General features: G+C 31.1%; 1 protein-coding gene across 4 annotated transcripts in view; it reads right to left on the minus strand.

Annotated features, from left to right (window-relative positions):
- LOC143256209 (inhibitor of nuclear factor kappa-B kinase subunit alpha-like) overlaps window positions 1-23,250 on the minus strand; it is a 70,647-nt gene that overhangs the window by 18,433 nt on the left and 28,964 nt on the right. For all 4 annotated transcript variants that reach the window (XM_076513094.1, XM_076513093.1, XM_076513091.1 and 1 more), the window contains exons 8-15: window positions 20,322-20,442; window positions 17,107-17,298; window positions 12,107-12,327; window positions 11,425-11,526; window positions 11,177-11,229; window positions 8,475-8,542; window positions 7,133-7,245; window positions 6,334-6,383 (exon numbers count right to left, since the gene is read on the minus strand). In XM_076513094.1, the coding sequence (XP_076369209.1) occupies window positions 6,334-6,383; window positions 7,133-7,245; window positions 8,475-8,542; window positions 11,177-11,229; window positions 11,425-11,526; window positions 12,107-12,327; window positions 17,107-17,298; window positions 20,322-20,442 (920 nt within the window). The remainder of the gene's footprint in view (window positions 1-6,333; window positions 6,384-7,132; window positions 7,246-8,474; window positions 8,543-11,176; window positions 11,230-11,424; window positions 11,527-12,106; window positions 12,328-17,106; window positions 17,299-20,321; window positions 20,443-23,250) is intronic.

Here is a 23,250-nt window from a genome sequence, read left to right on the forward strand (position 1 = left end):
GTCATAAAAATAAAGACTGAATATAAGTATTCTGTCTATTACAAACCTGAATATAGAACTGTCACTATAATGTACCTGTATGTAGTACCATAGGTGATCTTAAAAATAAAGAGTAAATATCAGTATTCTGTCTATTACAAACCTGAATATAAAACTGTCACTATAATGTACCTCTATGTAGTACCACAGGTGATCATAAAAATAAAGACTGAATATAAGTATTCTGTCTATTACAAACCTGAATATAGAACTGTCACTATAATGTACCTGTATGTAGTACCATAGGTGATCTTAAAAATAGAGTAAATATCAGTATTCTGTCTATTACAAACCTGAATATAAAACTGTCACTATAATGTACCTCTATGTAGTACCACAGGTGATCATAAAAATAAAGACTGAATATAAGTATTCTGTCCATTACAAACCTCAATATAGAACTGTCACTATAATGTACCTGTATGTAGTACCACAGGTGATCATAAAAATAAAGAGTAAATATCAGTACTCTGTCCATTACAAACCTGAATATAGAACTGTCACTATAATGTACCTCTATGTAGTACCACAGATGATCATAAAAATAAAGACTGAATATCAGTATTCTGTCTATTACAAACCTCAATATAGAACTGTCACTATAATGTACCTGTATGTAGTACCATAGGTGATCATAAAAATAAAGAGTAAATATCAGTACTCTGTCCATTACAAACCTCAATATAGAACTGTCACTATAATGCACCTGTATATAGTACCACTGGTGATCATAAAAATAAAGAGTAAATATCAGTATTCTGTCCATTACAAACCTCAATATAGAACTGTCACTATAATGTACCTGTATGTAGTACCACAGGTGATCATAAAAATAAAGACTGAATATCAGTATTCTGTCTAGTACAAACCTGAATATAGAACTGTCACTATAATGCACCTGTATGTAGTACCACTGGTGATCATAAAAATAAAGAGTAAATATCAGTATTCTGTCCATTACAAACCTCAATATAGAACTGTCACTATAATGTACCTGTATGTAGTACCACAGGTGATCATAAAAATAAAGACTGAATATCAGTATTCTGTCTAGTACAAACCTGAATATGGAACTGTCACTATAATGCACCTGTATGTAGTACCACTGGTGATCATAAAAATAAAGAGTAAATATCAGTATTCTGTCCATTACAAACCTGAATATAGAACTGTCACTATAATGTACCTGTATGTAGTACCACTGGTGATCATAAAAATAAAGAGTAAATATCAGTATTCTGTCCATTACAAACCTGAATATAGAACTGTCACTATAATGTACCTGTATGTAGTACCACAGGTGATCATAAAAATAAAGACTGAATATCAGTATTCTGTCTATTACAAACCTGAATATAGAACTGTCACTATAATGCACCTGTATGCAGTACCACTGGTGATCATAAAAATAAAGAGTAAATATCAGTATTCTGTCTGTTACAAACCTGAATATAGAACTGTCACTATAATGTACCTGCATGTAGTACCACAGGTGTTCATAAAAATAAAGACTGAATATCAGTATTCCATCTATTACAAACCTCAATATAGAACTGTCACTATAATGTACCTGTATGTAGTACCACAGGTGATCATAAAAATAAAGACTGAATATCAGTGTTCTGTCTATTACAAACCTGAATATAGAACTGTTACTATAATGCACCTGTATGTAGTACCACTGGTGATCATAAAAATAAAGAGTAAATATCAGTACTCTGTCCATTACAAACCTGAATATAGAACTGTCACTATAATGTACCTCTATGTAGTACCACAGATGATCATAAAAATAAAGACTGAATATCAGTATTCTGTCTATTACAAACCTCAATATAGAACTGTCACTATAATGTACCTGTATGTAGTACCATAGGTGATCATAAAAATAAAGAGTAAATATCAGTACTCTGTCCATTACAAACCTCAATATAGAACTGTCACTATAATGTACCTCTATGTAGTACCACAGATGATCATAAAAATAAAGAGTAAATATCAGTATTCTGTCCATTACAAACCTGAATATAGAACTGTCACTATAATGTACCTGTATGTAGTACCACAGGTGATCATAAAAATAAAGACTGAATATCAGTATTCTGTCTAGTACAAACCTGAATATAGAACTGTCACTATAATGCACCTGTATGTAGTACCACTGGTGATCATAAAAATAAAGAGTAAATATCAGTATTCTGTCCATTACAAACCTGAATATAGAACTGTCACTATAATGTACCTGTATGTAGTACTACTGGTGATCATAAAAATAAAGAGTAAATATCAGTATTCTGTCCATTACAAACCTGAATATAGAACTGTCACTATAATGTACCTGTATGTAGTACCACGGGTGATCATAAAAATAAAGACTGAATATCAGTATTCTGTCTATTACAAACCTGAATATAGAACTGTCACTATAATGCACCTGTATGTAGTACCACTGGTGATCATAAAAATAAAGAGTAAATATCAGTATTCTGTCTATTACAAACCTGAATATAGAACTGTCACTATAATGTACCTGCATGTAGTACCACAGGTGTTCATAAAAATAAAGACTGAATATCAGTATTCCATCTATTACAAACCTCAATATAAAACTGTCACTATAATGTACCTGTATGTAGTACCACAGGTGATCATAAAAATAAAGACTGAATATCAGTGTTCTGTCTATTACAAACCTGAATATAGAACTGTTACTATAATGCACCTGTATGTAGTACCACTGGTGATCATAAAAATAAAGAGTAAATATCAGTATTCTGTCCATTACAAACCTCAATATAGAACTGTCACTATAATGTACCTCTATGTAGTACCACAGATGATCATAAAAATAAAGAGTAAATATCAGTATTCTGTCCATTACAAACCTCAATATAGAACTGTCACTATAATGTACCTGTATGTAGTACCACAGGTGATCATAAAAATAAAGAGTAAATATCAGTACTCTGTCCATTACAAACCGAATATAGAACTGTCACTATAATGTACCTCTATGTAGTACCACAGATGATCATAAAAATAAAGACTGAATATCAGTATTCTGTCTATTACAAACCTCAATATAGAACTGTCACTATAATGTACCTGTATGTAGTACCATAGGTGATCATAAAAATAAAGACTGAATATAAGTATTCTGTCTATTACAAACCTGAATATAGAACTGTCACTATAATGTACCTGTATGTAGTACCATAGGTGATCTTAAAAATAAAGAGTAAATATCAGTATTCTGTCTATTACAAACCTGAATATAAAACTGTCACTATAATGTACCTCTATGTAGTACCACAGGTGATCATAAAAATAAAGACTGAATATAAGTATTCTGTCTATTACAAACCTGAATATAGAACTGTCACTATAATGTACCTGTATGTAGTACCATAGGTGATCTTAAAAATAGAGTAAATATCAGTATTCTGTCTATTACAAACCTGAATATAAAACTGTCACTATTATGTACCTGTATGTAGTACCACAGGTGATCATAAAAATAAAGACTGAATATCAGTATAAACCTCAATATAGAACTGTCACTATAATGTACCTCTATGTAGTACCACAGATGATCATCAAAATAAAGACTGAATATCAGTATTCTGTCCATTACAAACCTGAATATAGAACTGTCACTATTATGTACCTGTATGTAGTACCACAGGTGATCATAAAAATAAAGACTGAATATCAGTATTCTGTCCATTACAAACTTGAATATAGAACTGTCACTATAATGTACCTGTATGTAGTACCACAGGTGATCATAAAAATAAAGACTGAATATCAGTATTCTGTCCATTACAAACCTGAATATAGAACTGTCACTATAATGTACCTGTATGTAGTACCACAGGTGATCATAAAAATAAAGACTGAATATCAGTATTCTGTCTATTACAAACCTGAATATCGAACTGTCACTATAATGTACCTGTATGTAGTACCACAGATGATCATAAAAATAAAGACTGAATATCAGTATTCTGTCTATTACAAACCTGAATATACGACAATGTCAATGATAAACAAAGGATAGAAATAACTTGGAATGTTTAACTTAACATTTAGGTTCCTACATGAAACGAAGGTAAATTTTAGGACAGAGATATTATTATATGTATTATATATATTCAGATACATTATTTTTTATAAATGTCACTAAGTGAACTTCCAACAATACTTTCAAGTAGAAAGAAGAAATGGAAACATAATTTTTCTGCATGTGTATTATTCTAGTGAGTTGGTTTGTATGTTTTAGAACTCCATTGGCACACTTTCCTCAGCTATTTTCTATCTTTATGTTTTCTGAGGTTTTGAGAGTCAACTTTTGCAGCTGTGGTTTATATGTGTACATTTATATGTTGAGTTTTCTCATTTTCAGAATATGAGTCTAATGAAACAAAAATAAAAATATTCTGTCTATTTAAAGTTGCTAAGCTAAGCCTAATTTGACAATTGACATCACATGGATATCTTTAAGGAACTCAAAAATACATCAATATATAAATTATGTTTAAACTTCTTGATCCTTCAATGGTTCTTTTCGATTCAACTCATTTGAGAAATGATCTTACAAACAACTTATTTTAAAACTGATAGTTACTTATTCATTGTTTAACATTAACTTTCTGGTTACTTATTTCTTTAAGTAACTGTATGAGTTTGTGGAACCATCATACACAATGTTTTTGTTTTTTCTTCAGAGGAGAATTTAATTACGGATTATCTTCGTTGAAAAGCATGCAAATCAATTATTTTTTGGCTTTTTTATTAATGTATTTAGCTTCAGGGTACATTACATAGTATTCAGTAATGTGATTTGACGTACTATGAGCTTGCAATGACCCTTTATATGCACAGCAACTAGTTTTTAAAGGTAATGGATACAAAAATAGAAATCCATAAGTCCAGGAAATCTTGAGCCTTAGTTTCACTAAACCTGGAGAGAGTTTTATGTAAAAATGGACTAAAAAAAATTTAATGATCAAATGTGTACAGATATAAACATGGTGTTCCTAATATTATCAACACTTGACGGGTGAAAAAAAAGACATTCAAACCAATAAGAAACATACTGCTTGTATAGCACAACCGGGTAAAGAGGTCAAATACATTCCTTTACATTGAGTTTGTTTGTTTTGAATTCTATGCAAAGCTGTATGAGATAACCTGCATTAGCCATCCCTAATTTCACAGTGAAAGATGAGAGGGAAGGCAACTGGTCATCACCACCAACTGCCAACTACTGGGCTACTATTTTACCAATGAATAGTGGGATTGACTGTAATATATTACAACACCCTCACAGCTAAAAGGGCAAACAAGTTTCATAGGATGGAGATTTGAACCCACAGCCCTCAGACTACAAGTCAAGTGTCCTAACCACCTAGCCATGCTGAGCTGTTTTTGTGTAGAGATCTAAAACTTCTAGTACCAGTTTTCAAATACTGTTGGTGAGTTAACTGAAGCTATAAAGTATTAAACAGAGATGTAACTAGACCACTATTTTAGGATTAAAAGATAAGCAGGAAATAGGATGGACTGTTTTTCTTTCAAGTATTTTCTAATGTGTTTTGCTATACATGTAATGTAAACAATATATATTTAAAGGACATTTCATAAAAAGCAGTTCCTGAGAAATACATGTTTATACAGCAGAATAAACTCTATCATACTCCAATTCTACTTTGATAGTCATATTTAAATGTATTCTAAAGATGGCTGATATGGGTATTAAAACTTTAATTAAAATACAAAACAATGTTTTGATCTTTTTAGGTCATATTCAAGTTAACAAACTGTCTTTATTAAGATGATGAAAACCGTGTTCTGTATTGTTAGTTAAAGTTTTAATACCCATACCAGCCATATTTAGAATACATTTTACTTCAAGTGAGTTTCTCATTGTTAGAAATCACATTTAAAGAACACAAAAAATCACTTGTACAATAAGGAAGATGTTATGAGTCAACACCACAGAACATAACAAGTCACTTGTATAGAAGTAAAGTGTTATGAGTCAACACAACAGTTTTCGATAATGTAATAATGCTACTTCCAAAACAAATGATTCTTTGACACATTACCTCTCTCAATAGATTTAAAAACTGAAGTGAAAGAAAAATACACAATGTTATCCTTACAAGAGGAGAATTTTGGGAAACAAAGTGTTATGTAACAAAAATAAGTAATGAATTAATCTATGACATTTCTGATTTCAACTAAAACTTCTGAATCATTACGAAACCTAGGTATTCAAAGTGAAATTACCTTTAGGCCTTCTTTTTAGTCTATCATAAGCAGTCATCACGCTCTGAGTCCTGGAAACATTGAAATGAGTGTTAAACAGGTTTTCTTTTATTCTTATATTGATGTGGGCAAGCACACAGCTAGCTTATTTTAAAGACTTAATTAAGCCATGACAAATGCTGTTACTAGACCATGAGAAAGTTAAAGCATTATCACACTGCTGACAGATAATCACAAGGCTAAAACATTAACACACTGTTATTAAACTACCAAAAAGCTAAAACATCAGAACATTGTTACCAGAGCACCAGAAAACTAAAACATCAGCATACTGTTACCACACTTCCAGAAAGTTTAAACATTAGCACATTGTTACCAGAGCACTAGAAAACTACAGCATAAGAAAACATCAGAGCATTATTACCAGGCAAACAGAAAGCTAAAGCATTAGCATACCCTTACCAGGCAAACAGAAAGCTAAAACATCAACACATTGTTACCAGACAAACAGAAACCACACATTTAGTTACTATACACTAGAGAACTAAAGCTAATACATCATCAACACACTGCTATCTTAATTAACTACTATAAAGGTAGGACAGGGTTGATATCATAGCTAAAGCACAGAAAACTAATAAATATTGGAGTTTTTCAGACTTACCCCTCCAGTCTGAGTTATACAATGCTAAACAAATTCTACAAAGTAATTTCTATCTTGCATGCTTCAGAATGTCTAGTGGTGTAGCTGCACTATATACACATATTGCATTAAGTAGTTTACATACTTGTTGTAGAAAGCATTAAACATTATACTCACACTTCTTCAAGTGGATTAACCTGTTTTGCTTTTGCATATGGACTTCTCTGAAGATCAATGCTTTTTGTGTTAATAGTACTGGACCTTGACTCCAAAGAACCAACTGTTGCTTGCTGTAAAAACAAATCACGATACATGTGAAATTTAGAATATACTTTTACAAGTATACAAACAGTATCTTAATTTCCTATGATTTACAGTTCCTGAAGAATCTAATAAACTCAGAAATACTTCATTTATGTTACTCTGTTTGTTTTTATGTTATTTTATTTATTCAGTTCCTTATGCAAGATTTTTGATACACTGAAACTTAAATTAAAATCTAGTAATTATAAATCAACTCAGAAAACGATTGAATAATGAACTGTTAAAATAATAATGTACATAATATCAATAAACTAAATAAAAAAGCCAATGTAAATATTCTACACGTAAAAAATATTTTAGTATCAGCAAACAATCTGCTAATCTAGAATATGACAAAAATCTATGAAATGTAAACAGTAGAAAAGTAAATGAATGAAAGTTTCTTGACAACTGTGTTAATATAATATGTATTTAATTATTGTTATATTTAACATCTTACTTCCAATTTTTCAAGTTGTATTTATCACACAAGCTATCTTTAAAATGCCCTGTTTAAGTAGTCTCTTTGAGATAGTATATCTGTAACAAACTCTAACTTTTTCTGTCATAAAAATATAATATTAAGTTTTCTTAAATAATGCATATTTGTGGGTATACATCGTGATGTTTCAACAAGTATGTACATCATGATACTGCATCGTGTATGTGTATCACAATTTGCAATGTATATGTATATATCATGGCATTGCACAGTTGACAAAAGTGACTACAGGGTAACATCAACATGTCTTAGCTGTAATGTTATAGTAAATGTTAAATGCGAGAGTTCTTTTAACTTTGAAATTTAGCTACATATAGATACAAAATAACTGTTACAAATATCAACAAGTGTTAAACAACAATCACACAATGTATTAAAGTCTCTTGCAAATTATCTCTCACTGTCACCAACATGAACAGGGTTACTGTTTATACTTAAAATATTTCAGGCTAATTTGTTTATATAATATCTTGGTTTAATGGATTGTGATAACAGACTAACCATACTTAACACAAAGATCATCTGACCATTTACTCTAACAGTAATTATCTTTAACATAGACCATCAATAAGTTCATGTGGACAATTCTAGTCTCTAGTGATAGAAAGCTACAACATTTTATACAGTTTGTATGATATAAAACTGCTATTGTTATCCACAACAAACACATGTCTACTCTAACTTCAAGCACACTATGTTATAAGGAACACTTACTAAGTGGTGGATATTTTTCTCCACAATTTCAATGTTTTGTTTCCAACTTTCCTTTAATCTATTGCATGCTACATAAAAACAACTTAATCAATACAAAGTAGTAGTTATTAAAATATACACACACACACACACATATATATATATATATATTAAAACTTTGAAACAGAAAGAAAATTAATTGGTATCAAGTAAAACCTTCCTTTAAAATCTTTTATCCAAACTGTTTTAATTTGGTGAATTAGTTTGATGTTTCTTGATTTATAAATTTTTGTTTCAGAAGTTTTGTTTAAAGCCACACAAAAGGCTATAAGTAAACATTAATTCTGAAATGAAACATTATAGAGTAGCAACTACTTCTGACACTGAGGCTAATTTTGCATGGTTGAATGGTGAGCATCAAGCCATTACTGAAGGTTCTGAACACATTTTTGTTACAACATAATGTACACCATTAATTCTTGGCTCACAGTCTATAGGTTCTGGTAAATTTTCTTACAGCATAGCTTGCTTTAACTCATTAGCTACAACTGACATAATTCTTATAAGCATAACTGTACAATCTAAAAAAATAGAGCTATCACACATGTGGGTTAAAAACCTGAATTCAAAAGGTAATACCATGAGCAGTAAAACCACAATCTCTTACAAATAATGTACTTTAACTACAAGATGATGTAATTATTGATTTGACACAATACTTCAAATTGAGTTAACTGCACTCTATTCACCACAGAGAATCAAACCCCCAAAACTTGGTGCTGCAAGTCCATAAATGTACCTCTTGGTCAGCATGTCCAGGAGATTAGGGCGCTTGACTCGCAAGTTGTAAGTTGTGGGTTTGGTTTCCTATCCCACCAAACATGCTCCCCCTTTCAGCCATGAGGACATAACACTGTGACAGTTAATCACACTAATCGTTGGTAAAAGAAAAGCCCAAAAGTTGGCAGTGGGTGATAATGACTAGTTGTTTTCCCTCTAGTCTTTCACTGTTAAATTAGGGGCAGCTAATGCAGATAGCCTTTGTGTATCTTTACACAAAATTAAAACCAAACCACATCAAACTGACCCACAGAGAGAAACAAAAAATGATAAAATGTTAAGATCAAACTGAAAGATATCAATTAAAACAAGCAAAACCTAAAAACTGATTCTTGCAAGACAAAATATTCTGAACAATTTCACAAAATTTCACTGACTTGTTCATGAGAATATCATGAAAAAATTAAAACAAAATTGAACAAAAGGATCAGTTGAGATATACCCAATATTAACAACATTGTAAAATTGTTTATTGTAGAAAAACCTGGAATTTCTATAAAATTATTGACTTAATTCTTGTTTTATGTTAAAATGAGAAAAATTATGTAGGGAATAAATCACATATGATATAGTATTGAAGAAAAACTGGAAGTAGAGTAAATATTAACTCATTAATAAAACCACATGTAAACCAATAAATAATAATGAATCCAAATAAAACAAGATAGTGAACAGAAGTAACATGGGAGTCTAAATTAGAACTACAGCAAAATCAAAAAGAGCAAAACTAGTTACGCCTAAGCAAACAGTACTAAACAAAGGATAATCTAAGAATGAAGAGAAAAACTGAACAATAAATAGGCACAGTTGTGGGGGAAGTCTGAGTGGGCCCTAGATCAGAGGTTCCACCCAAAACAAGAAGATTATTAATGAGATAAAATAAAAAATGAAATAAAAGTAAGGTAATAACATGGTTAAACTAACCGAAGACACACCATGTTAAGCCTAATCAAATGGTATATGAGAAAAACAATGAAGATTAATTACAAATCGTAACATAATTTAGTATTAACAAATTAAATAAGCTTATGTTACAAAATTCAAATGACAAAAAATAATATTAATAAAACTGTAAAATATGTTGTTTCTCCAAAGTCGACAGATTGTATGGCAAATGATGGACCCTAAAGTGAGGTCTGACAGTAGCTTGGACAGTAGACAATAAAACTTTCAATGAAATAAAATGGAAACTGTTAATGTAGGGATATGAATGAAAGCCATTATAAACAAGGGAAAAGAACATAAAATCTCTATACAGGGTCAACATCTACAGAGGGTGAAGAAAGTGGTAAATCTGTTTAATGTTCAATCACCTGGGAGATAGTGCTAGTGTGGCAGAGTACTCCCCAAAGTGCTAACATTAGCTTTGGAATATGACTGGAATAAAATGAAAGCAAATTAACATCCCCATAACTTCTGTAAGTTATAATAGAATGAAGATTACTTCTGAGTACAAGCACTGTCAAATGAGAAGTGATAGTTTTGTAGAGGTGTATACAGGAAGTCCCATGCACTGTGCTCCTGTTTGTTGAGAGGTGACACGAGAAGCATGTTGGAATGACTTGATTCCAATAGGGGGAAGCAGAAGGCTTATAGCATAAATAAAATGTTTGCAAATAGGGGCAGCAATGAACGAGAAAAGCTAATGTTCAGGGAAGTACTGTATTAGTTTGTTATAACAGTAAAGTTTTACTGTATTAGTTTGTTATAACAGCAAAGTTTTAGAAAAAAACAAACAGTCAATATGAGAGTCTATTAATAGTTTAATTTCAAACTTATCAAACAACAACATTTAACTATTCAAAGGTTGTAACCCACGTGTATATTCGAAACTGATGTAACAGCAATTATGCACAATCATACAAAATATTTATTCAACTTACACAGACCAGCACTTTTAACTTGTTCTTCGTATCTTCTTAGGTCCTGCTGAACACTATAAAAGAAACTGAAAGCTAATGTTTGCCTTACTTTTAACATCACCTTCTTATAAAATAATAAATCCTTTAACTAATCAGAAAGATCAAACCATTTATAGATATTTATATAATTTCAGTGCCATATTGATATACTATGAACCATACTTTGGAATTATAAAAATAACACAAAGACTTAAGATACTTTAACTAACCTTGACTGGAAAAACTCTGCCACTGCTGACAACCTACACATTTCTGTCATCATTTTCATGTTCTTTTTGTGAATTTTTGAGGTTTTGGACATCATATACATTCTGAAAAATAAATAAAAGTCTCGTTTACATCAAGTGAAATAGATCAAAACTAGATGAAAGGTACAGAAACAGAAGTGAGATAAATCAAAACTAGATGAGAGGTACAGAAACAGAAGTGAGATGGATCAAAACTAGATGAAAGGTACAGAAACAAAAGTGAGATAAATCAAAACTAAATGAAAGGTACAGAAACAGAAGTGAGATAAATCAAAACTAAATGAAAGGTACAGAAACAAAAGTGAGATAAATCAAAACTAAATGAAAGGTACAGAAACAGAAGTGAGATGGATCAAAACTAGATGAAAGGTACAGAAACAAAAGTGAGATAAATCAAAACTAAATGAAAGGTACAGAAACAGAAGTGAGATAAATCAAAACTAGATGAGAGGTACAGAAACAGAAGTGAGATAAATCAAAACTAGATGAGAGGTACAGAAACAGAAGTGAGATAAATCAAAACTAGATGAAAGGTACAGAAACAGAAGTGAGATGGATCAAAACTAGATGAAAGGTACAGAAACAGAAGTGAGATGGATCAAAACTAGATGAAAGGTACAGAAACAGACGTGTACAAACTTACAGCCGAATTCTGTAGCTGTTAATTAACCTTCTACAACATAATTTTTCTTGTTGACAAAGATAGACAGCATACGCCCAACTCTTTTTTTGGTCCTCATAAGAAACAGGAGTTTTGGGGTTCCTCATCATTGTCTCTACCATAGGATGATAATTAAAATTCACTTCTTCATCTGCAAACTGGGGTCTTCTGTCAAACATGTATAACAGCAACTCTTCTCCTTCCTACAATAAAGATAAACTGAATATAGTTGCTTTTGCTAAAAATAATAAGTTAACTACAGACCTGAAATGTAAACAATCTACATTACTAACTGTTATACTTCAAGTACTGTTATTCTTACATTTCAACATGATTTAAACATTGTGATGTTAACATAGTCTGACAATGATGTTGATACAAATAGTATTAACCTTGTGACTAATCTTTCCAAGCATACCGTTTGAATGATATCAAAGTCTAGTCTCTTGATATCTCGTATCATGGTTCTTACTACAGTTCCACAGTGAACTGTCCCAGAATCTCATTTTTTTTGCAAGAATACAGTGAAATCTTCACAGGTTCCATACGTACAATGTAATAAACTCAAACAAAAAAAAACTTTACAATCTACACTACATGTTCACCTTCTACAAGTGGAAGAGGGCATGTAAATGTTCAAAGAAATACTATATTTACAATACATGCTGCATGTTTCATCTCTTTATGAGTAAAAAAAAATTTTATGGTTAAAAATTTTTTATAACCCTAAAACTTCATAAATTTCTTTTTTTAGAAATATTCTATAATTTATGTTATTTTTCTTTACTCTAACTTCATAACTCGCATAAAAAATTAAGAAATAGTTATAAATTTCTTTCTGGAAGGCCTGCAGGTTGTTAGAACCAATCACAATTGTTTGCCCTGAGTAGCTTAGAGCTGTAACATTAATTAATAACCTAATTAATTGGATCATTTTCTTTTGGCTCACAACTGTTAATGAAATTTAACCCTATATTTTTATACTCACTGTACTACTGCTTTAAATAATTTATATTTAATTAAACAATGCACCAAAGAAAGTATAATAATAATAATAATGAGAAAAAGGAAAGAATATGTCTGACTGTCTAAGGTTGTGACAAAAGCCATTAAAAATTCAGCTAGGTTCATCAACATGCTTCCTGGGGAACAACATTTTAACTGGAATTATCTGTGCAGCCACCAATTTAATTTAACAAGTCACTGGAGTAAATTAAAACCTTTCTATCAGTTATAAACATAGTTTTAAATGTTCAGAGAAAACTACTGGTAATTTGCAAAAGAGAAGATGTGAAAATTATTTTTTATTTTATGTAATTAGATAAGATTAAAGATTAATAAAATTATGCTTTGATTGAGTGAGGAAAACATTATAACTAGTAATTGACATTAAATTCTATACTTGTTGAAGGTATAATCAAAACATTAGAGAAGATGCAAAGATGAGAAATGCCAAAGTTCTCATACTGGGGAGAGATTGACTATTTTTGTATATTTCCTTATAAATAACACTAAACTTTGATTATCTATATTTTGGTGCAGAGTTTATTCATATACATTGATAATAACATAGTTTAAATTAAATTTTAAAAATAACTGTAAAAGGTTGTGACATGCACACTTTGACCTGCCTAAGGTGAAAGGGTTAATCCAGCAGTTCTTTCACCTAGTTCTTACTTTTGTGAAATTTATCATCACTGATGAAATCCATTAGAAGTTGAATGCGGAGAGCTATGTGCTAACTGTATGCTGTTGAGTTTGTTATGGCTCAAAGTTCCAAGCTAAATAACTGCGCCTTGCACATGCAATATCTTTGGGTGCATATTTAGTATGCAGGGGATCAAATCTCATGTGTCCTGACAATTTATTGTGTGTATGGGATGTGAGAGATCAGGTTAACTAGGACATTGACACTTTCAGAGTTAGACCAGTATCACACTGAATGACATTAAGTTCTCGTCTCTATACATACACTTACATGATTAGACCAGTATCGTACTGAATGACATTAAGTTCTAGTCTCTATACATACACTTACATGACTAGACCAGTATCTCACTGAATGACATTAAGTTCTAGTCTCTATACATACACTTACATGATTAGACCAGTATCAGATTGAATGACATTACGTTCTAGTCTATATATACACTTACATGATTAGACCAGTATCAGACTGAATGACATCAAGTTCTAGTCCAAAGATAGCAAACTTATGGCACGGGTGCCCAAAGTGTCACATGAAAAAATTTTGCTGGCATGTGGCATGTATTGCCATCTCTTGATTATTTAAATCCTAACGTTAATCCATAATAAATATATAATGATTATCATTATTGCCAAATGCAGCAGTGAATGACTTTATCCAACCTGGGAGCAGTGAGCAACGTTCACAGGAAACATCCCACCTCTTGGTGCCAGCCTTGAGGTTACGACATTGATAACACATTTTGATTCTTCACAGACCCAGTAAACACATCAGTATTTGAGTAAAAATAGAAGTAAACTGTTGGTATTGGTTTTACTCTGCTTATATTTTTCTTTTGTTTGTGAGTGAATACTGGATATTTAGTGATAATAATGATAAATATGCATTTATTTTTTGCAGTAAATATATGAATTATATTGTTAAAATTAAGTTATTTGGCGTGGCATGCATATATTTTTTATCAGTTAGTTAATTATAGATTTATTTTTATATCAATGACATAAATTTTCAGCTGCTGTTATGTTGCAGTAAGTGAAATTATCATATTTAAGTTAATTGGCAAGATATTTTTTAAACTGTATTTACCCTTTTCAGCTTATCAGAATGTCAGCTTAACCAGCAAAGAAACAAAACCGTTCAGATGGAAGGAGCAGCAACAGAGATTTACAATAATCATGGACTAGAAGATTTGTCATGATCAAACACGGTGATAAAGCATTATGTATCTTATGTTATGGAACAGTGGTGTGCAGGACTTCTGTAAAGTGGCATTATGAAACTGTTCATAAATGGTTTTGTGATAAGAGTGAGCAAGAACAAAAAGAACCCATTTCTCATGAAGTCAGTAAGAGCAACATGCAGTCAAGTGTTTTGATGACATTTGTTACAGGTAGTTCCAATGTAGTTGCTGCTACTTTTGAGATTTCAAAGATTATTCTTCAACATGGAAAACCACTTGGTAATGGGGAGTATATTAAAGATTTATTGCTAGGATGTGCTTATTTCTTTTTTAATGGTTTTTCAGAAAAAGAAAAAATTATTCAGTGCATTAAGGAAATGCCAGTGAGTAGATACACAGTAAAAGACACAATATTAAAGATGGAAACAAACATAACAGAACAGCTAACAAAAGATATCGATTCATGTAAGTTCCTTTCTATTTATCTTGATAAGAGCACTGATGTTACATCATCAGGTAGGCTAGACATTATTTCTCAGTTTTGTAGGGGTGATGAAATATGGGGCAGAAATACATAAAGCAGTAGTAAATGTATTATCCAATTGGCAAATTGACTTTCAAAAAAGTTTCTATGACAACTGATGGTGCACCCAGCATGATTGGTAAAGAAGCAGGTTTTGTAAATCTGTCTGGAAAATATGTTGGAAATCCTCTGGTAGGCTTTCATTGTATTACAAACAAGAAGCTTGAAAAAAGTGATAGAAAGTGTAACTAAGATAATTAATTTTATCAAATGAAAATTTTTAAACATGGTGTTTACAATGGTACTTTTAAATATTTCCCAAACCTATAAAAAACATGACAAATTCTGAAATTCACAAGAAAATATACATTTAGAGCTTGCATATGCAATTTTCAAGCATCATTAATTCAACTTTTGAAGACTTTTCTTTAAGGTTTGATAAGTTCAGGTCAATTAAAGAAACTGCAAAATTCATAAAGTACACAGACAGTGTAACATTAGACAAACTGAATTGGAAAAGTTGCAGTGGATTGACTTCGATAATTCCAAGATGTAACTTGACTGATTTACAAAGCAGCTTAATTTGGAGGCAAAAATTTGTCAACATAGGGACCGAACTAGAAAATATTGAAAGAGATTGGTCAGTGACTGAAATAACACAGAAAACGAGGTTCTGAAACTCTGAAATTCTATTAAACTTTTGACTGAAAAATGTCACAATGACAGTATTAACAGTATTTTCATCAACATATTTATGTGAATCACTATTTTTAGTGATGAACTTTGTAATGCGTAATTATATGAATAAACTTGTTGATGAAAGTAGTGCTGCATGCATAGCTCTCTAAACAACAAAACACAAGTCTGATGTAAAATATCTGTTCCCATTGGTGCAGCAGCAAAAGTCTCACTAAAAGTAAAATGTGCCTATTTTCCTTCCTTTCTTTATTTTTTTTATGTCACATAATATGAACTAAAGCTTAACAGAGAACATTTATAGAGGAATCCTTCTAATTATTGTTACCAATTTATCAATTTTATTTCTTGTCAATTACTATAGGTATTAATAAGATGTAACTCTTAATGCTGTTATATTTAAAATAATTCAGAATAATGATAAATGATAATCTGATGCTAAAAATTACAATGGGCACATGAGAGAATTTTTCAGATGATTATCCCCAATTTGGGCACACACTCTCAAAAAGATTCACCATTCCTGCCCTAGTCTCTTTATATGTATACTTACACGATTAGACCAGTATCACACTAAATAACATTAAGATATAGTCTCTTTATATCACATATACTTACATGATTAGACCAGTATCACACTAAACAGCATTAAGATATAGTCTCTTTATATCACATATACTTACTTGATTAGACCAGTATCAAACTAAATGACATTAAGATATAGTCTCTTTATATCACATATACCTACATGATTAGACCAGTATCACACTAAATAACATTAAGATATAGTCTCTTAATATGTATACTTACACAATTAGACCAGTATCACACTAAATAACATTAAGATATAGTCTCTTTATATCACATATACTTACTTGATTAGACCAGTACTGACAGATACTTTTGTCTGGGTCAAGGGCAACACCTTGCGGTAAGAGCAGTTCTTGCTCTGACACAGGAATTTGAGTGTCTTCTTCGATCCACTGCTGAAGATGAAACAGTTTGGTAGTATCATCCACTTCGTAAGATAACGTCTTACAAGTCTTCACCACAAATACTTCTATTACCTGAACAAATGAGATAACATTTAACCTTCGTGGAATCATAATTTTTCATATGAACAAGAATAAAAAAGTTTGAGCCCAATCCATTGTAAGATTAAAATAACTCAATTATCCAGAGATATATATACTAGAAGAAATAACGATCAATATGAAGGAGCTTTCACTTGATTTGGGAGATAGCAATGAAAAGAAAAATTAACATAAAAAAGAATCTAATGCTTCAGTCACCATATATCACATATTTAACAGTTGATAATATTGAAGGCTAGAAAACAAAAGTGAATGACATCAGAAGACTTAAACTTCTAATTCACCAGTTTCTGATAACAAGTTATATCACTCATGAATATCACTATTATTGGCACGGAACTCTACATCTCAGGTCATAGATTGCTTTTCTTCACACAATGATCTCTTATCATTGTTTCAAATAACTTTCCACTAATTATGACACTGGCAGCTTGATGTTTATTAACATACTGTGATGAAGGAGTTTTGCCCCAACTCATACATGTTGTTAGCTGGTTCTTAAGAACTAAATTTATTTTCTTATATTTCTTTTTAAAAATGAAAATTAAGTTGTTGGTCATGTGAATTTGTAATACGATGGAAGTACAGAAATTATTATTATTATTTTCCAGAATACTTTCCACAGACTGGATTCTCTTGGAGTCAAACACTTTATTTATCTGAAGATGAGAACTGTATGGATGACACTGCTCATATATCTTTTCATTTCTTGATGGTATTCTTAGCTATAACACCTACCCAACACAACATATGGGAAACTGTATAACACCTTCCCAACACTACATATGGGAAACTGTATAACATCTTCCCAACACTACATATGGGAAACTGTATAACATCTTCCCAACACTACATATGGGAAACTGTATAACACCTTCCCAACACTACATATGGGAAACTGTATAACACCTTCCAAACACTACATATGGGAAACTGTATAACACCTTCCCAACACTACATATGGGAAACTGAATAACACCTTCCCAACACTACATATGGGAAACTGTGTAACACCTTCCCAACACTACACACTAGAAACTAAAACATCAAAACTTGTTATTTTTTTAATAGTTAGTTTTCTGACAAACCAATTTATATTATGTGGGCATAATGTTTTGTTTGTTTTTTTCTGTGGGCATAATGTTTTTTTATTATGTAAAGATACGTCTGAGAATAAAACCTTTCAAAAACATGATTCTCTATTTAGTGTACTGGTTTTCAGTATAACACTTCTCTATTTAGTGTACTGGTTTTCAGTATAACACTTCTCTATTTAGTGTACTGGTTTTCAGTATAACACTTCTCTATTTAGTGTACTGGTTTTCAGTATAACACTTCTCTATTTAGTGTACTGGTTTTCAGTATAACACTTCTCTATTTAGTGTACTGGTTTTCAGTATAACACTTCTCTATTTAGTGTACTGGTTTTCAGTATAACACTTCTCTATTTAGTGTACTGGTTTTCAGTTTAACACTTCTCTATTTAGTGTACTGGTTTTCAGTGTAACACTTCTCTATTTAGTGTACTGGTTTTCAGTATAACACTTCTCTATTTAGTGTACTGGTTTTCAGTGTAACACTTCTCTATTTAGTGTACTGGTTTTCAGTGTAACACTTCTCTATTTAGTGTACTGGTTTTCAGTGTAACACTTCTCTATTTAGTGTACTGGTTTTCAGTGTAACACTTCTCTATTTAGTGTACTGGTTTTCAGTATAACACTTCTCTATTTAGTGTACATGTTTTCAGTATAACAATTCTCTATTTAGTGTACTGGTTTTCGGTAGCACTCAGTTTAACACTTCTCTATTTAGTGTACTGGTTTTCGGTAACACTCAGTTTAACATTTCTCTATTTAGTGTACTGGTTTTCGGTAACACTCAGTTTAACATTTCTCTATTTAGTGTACTGGTTTTCGGTAGCACTCAGTTTAACACTTCTCTATTTAGTGTACTGGGTTTTGGTAGCACTCAGTTTAACACTTCTCTATTTAGTGTACTGGGTTTTGGTAGCACTCAGTTTAACACTTCTCTATTTAGTGTACTGGTTTTCAGTAGAACTCAGTTTAACATTTCTCTATTTAGTGTACTGGTTTTCGGTAACACTCAGTTTAACACTTCTCTATTTAGTGTACTGGTTTTCAGTATAACACTTCTCTATTTAGTGTACTGGTTTTCAGTATAACACTTCTCTATTTAGTGTACTGGTTTTCAGTTTAACACTTCTCTATTTAGTGTACTGGTTTTCAGTGTAACACTTCTCTATTTAGTGTACTGGTTTTCAGTATAACACTTCTCTATTTAGTGTACTGGTTTTCAGTGTAACACTTCTCTATTTAGTGTACTGGTTTTCAGTGTAACACTTCTCTATTTAGTGTACTGGTTTTCAGTATAACACTTCTCTATTTAGTGTACTGGTTTTCAGTATAACACTTCTCTATTTAGTGTACTGGTTTTCAGTATAACACTTCTCTATTTAGTGTACATGTTTTCAGTATAACAATTCTCTATTTAGTGTACTGGTTTTCGGTAGCACTCAGTTTAACACTTCTCTATTTAGTGTACTGGTTTTCGGTAACACTCAGTTTAACATTTCTCTATTTAGTGTACTGGTTTTCGGTAACACACAGTTTAACATTTCTCTATTTAGTGTACTGGTTTTCGGTAGCACTCAGTTTAACACTTCTCTATTTAGTGTACTGGGTTTTGGTAGCACTCAGTTTAACACTTCTCTATTTAGTGTACTGGGTTTTGGTAGCACTCAGTTTAACACTTCTCTATTTAGTGTACTGGGTTTTGGTAGCACTCAGTTTAACACTTCTCTATTTAGTGTACTGGTTTTCAGTAGAACTCAGTTTAACATTTCTCTATTTAGTGTACTGGTTTTCGGTAACACTCAGTTTAACACTTCTCTATTTAGTGTACTGGTTTTCAGTAGCAGTTAGCTTAACACTTCTCTATTAATTCACAGAAAAATAAATAAGTTAGACAGAAGGTACCTTTTTATCCAGAATATCTTTTAGTATATCAAATGCTTTTCTTCCATTTCGGTGTCCTCTAGTATGTGGATCCCATTCTAACATTATTTGAAGCCAGTCTTCCAAGTACTTCTGGAAAACCCTAATATAATGGTAACAATAATACTAAGACTTATATTTTTAGACTAGTAATTCAACCCAGTACTTCCAGAAGGCAAGAAATCCTTTAAACATGACTTCTTGTGTTATCATTTAACACACAAAACCTATTCCTAAACAATAATCACAGAAAAAGGAATGTTTACTGTCCAATAGTAGTGTGGTTAATGAGTTACTTTAACTATTACAGGCCACAATATCTGTATCTTTACCTCCAAAACTAAGTTCTCATTAATGACAGAAAACGATGTGCATTCAATACATCATGATTACTCTAGCCAGTTCCTTAACTCTTTTGCAACAGTCTTGTGTATTTTACTCAACTTTGTGACCACCAGATAGCCATGAAGATATATATCCTATAATTCTGAAGCTCAATGATACTTGATACATCTTCACAAAATTTGGAAAGTTTTTAGTAAACATTAAGTCTTTTACATACAAAAAGTCAAAACTATTAATTAATCGTTTTTACTAAAATTTTGTCAGTAAATAGATGAAGTTGGACTCTTGAATGCTTTGAATACAAAGTGATTTTCATGTTAAGATTAAAAATACTTTTTTTTCACTTGAGAATTTTCAAATTTCATATGTGTAATATTTAAAACCTCCTAAATAAACATGAAATTTTTATTTTCTAAAAAGCTTTATATTTTAACTGTTGTTTTCTCTACCACAACTCTACATACAAGATTGGTCAATTTGACCAACCTAGTAACCACCATAAAAATTAGCAAATAAATCTAAATTACCATTTGCTCTTTCTAAAAAAGCTGCAAATTCGAAGAAGAGACTACATTTGTTTATTCTAAATAACTTAAACCTCATAATTCTATTGATACCTAATTTTACTGCTTTCTTGGCCTTTAAACAATATCTAACTAATAATCCCATCACACGTTGTAAATCACTCAGTAAACATGCATCTAGTATTACTCTATCAAATTACATAATGCACAAGCTGCTGGTAAGTATACCTCAGGAAGAAATTTTATCAATATTTTTTTTTCCATTACCTTAACTAATCTAGTCTGATAAGTTTCTAATTTTCACATTTTAGTCATTTTATAATAATAAAGAATGAGTACACATGAATAACAAAAAAATTGTAGTTAGTTAAATTCTTATTTTTTTCTGTTGACTATGGATAAAATGAAACCTACATTTCTCATACTAATGATACTATCACATTAAATATTGTTTAATTAAATTATGCATCGAAACACACAGAATAATAATATGCATAATACAAACAATGCCACATAATTATATGTTTTCTGGCTTCCAGACTGTGTGATAAGAATCTTCAAAAATTCAGCTAAGCTCATTAAAGCAATTCTTGTGAGAACAAAGTTGAAATTGAATTATGAAATAGATCATGCCCTAAACAGAAAACAACACAGTATAATACATCATTTGATAGGTTAAAATTGGCTATTTATTGGTCATGAATAAAATACTATAAAACATTGACAATTATTGGCAATTTCTGAAAGAGAATATGTGGGTGTGGATAGTGGGTTGATTTTGTAGTTTAGGTTTCCACAAACAAACAAAATTAAAGGATATAAAAATTATGCTTTGCCTAAGTAATATCTATATTATAATCAACAGTTTATGATAATTTCATTCTTTTTGTAAGGGCAGTAAATAAATGAGAGAAGAGAAAAATCCTCAAGAGCAAATGTTACAATCCTCATACTACTGGAAAGTGAGGATTTGTTAATAAATCCTTATAAAATTAAAAACTTAAAACATATATAATATTAACATTAGATTTATTAACTATGTTTCTAATGTCAAGTTTACTTGGAATCACTGATAGTAACATAGTTTGAAATTTAAATAGAACTCTGTAAAATACTGTGACATGCAGACTCTAAACTACCTATTGTAAAAGGGTTAGTTGAAAATTTGGGGAGGAACAAACTTTAGCTGGACAGTATAAAGTTCATCTAACCAGAAACAATTTAGATGTGATAAAAAGGTACAGCCATAAAATGACTGATCTTGCAACTTAAAGTAATGAAATCAGTATTGGTCAACAAAATGGTAGCTACAATTATAGCATTGATAGTAATTTTATCACAAAAAGTTCTTGAAAATCATGGTGCAGTTTGGCCACCTATTTGATTTTATTCCTTTAAGTACCACTCTCAATCCTTTTCTAAACCACACCTAAGGTGTTTTTGATATCATGAAATTGTGTCAATACACACCAAAAACTACAGCAAGTAAAAAAAGTGATACTCAAGAGTAACTAATATCAGCTTTAGGATTGTAATCATAATATTCAGAACAGACCTTTACTTTACAGAACCAATCAGATTCTTTAAAATATATGGTGGTGGTAGGTAGGTAGGTATTTCATGTTTATTGGCACAAAGCTACTAAGCAATCTGTGCCAAACAAAATGTAGTATACTATAATGGTATATGGAAATGAAGGTAAAAATATGTAAAATTAAGACCTGCCAGGAAGACTGAAGCATTAAGTTCAATCTTGCTGTCAGTCACCTGAAGTTGACCTTTCCAGTCCTGGGTTCAGGTCAAAACAAAATGAAAATGTGTGAAAGAAATCATGCTAAAACAGTGTATAGTCCAATAAAAACCTTAAATTAAGTTTAAAAGACCAATGACTCTTAAAAATGTAAAAACATGAGTGAGGTGGCCAGTATCATCTAAGACATTGGCTAAGGTCAAAGGCAAACCTACCTTAAAAATATGTTTAAATTGGCATTGTCTTTCTTGGTTGTAACAATGGCATGATAATAAAATATGTATGATTATGA

Source organism: Tachypleus tridentatus, chromosome 7, assembly GCF_004210375.1.
Source record: "Tachypleus tridentatus isolate NWPU-2018 chromosome 7, ASM421037v1, whole genome shotgun sequence".
Lineage (NCBI taxonomy): Eukaryota > Metazoa > Arthropoda > Merostomata > Xiphosura > Limulidae > Tachypleus > Tachypleus tridentatus.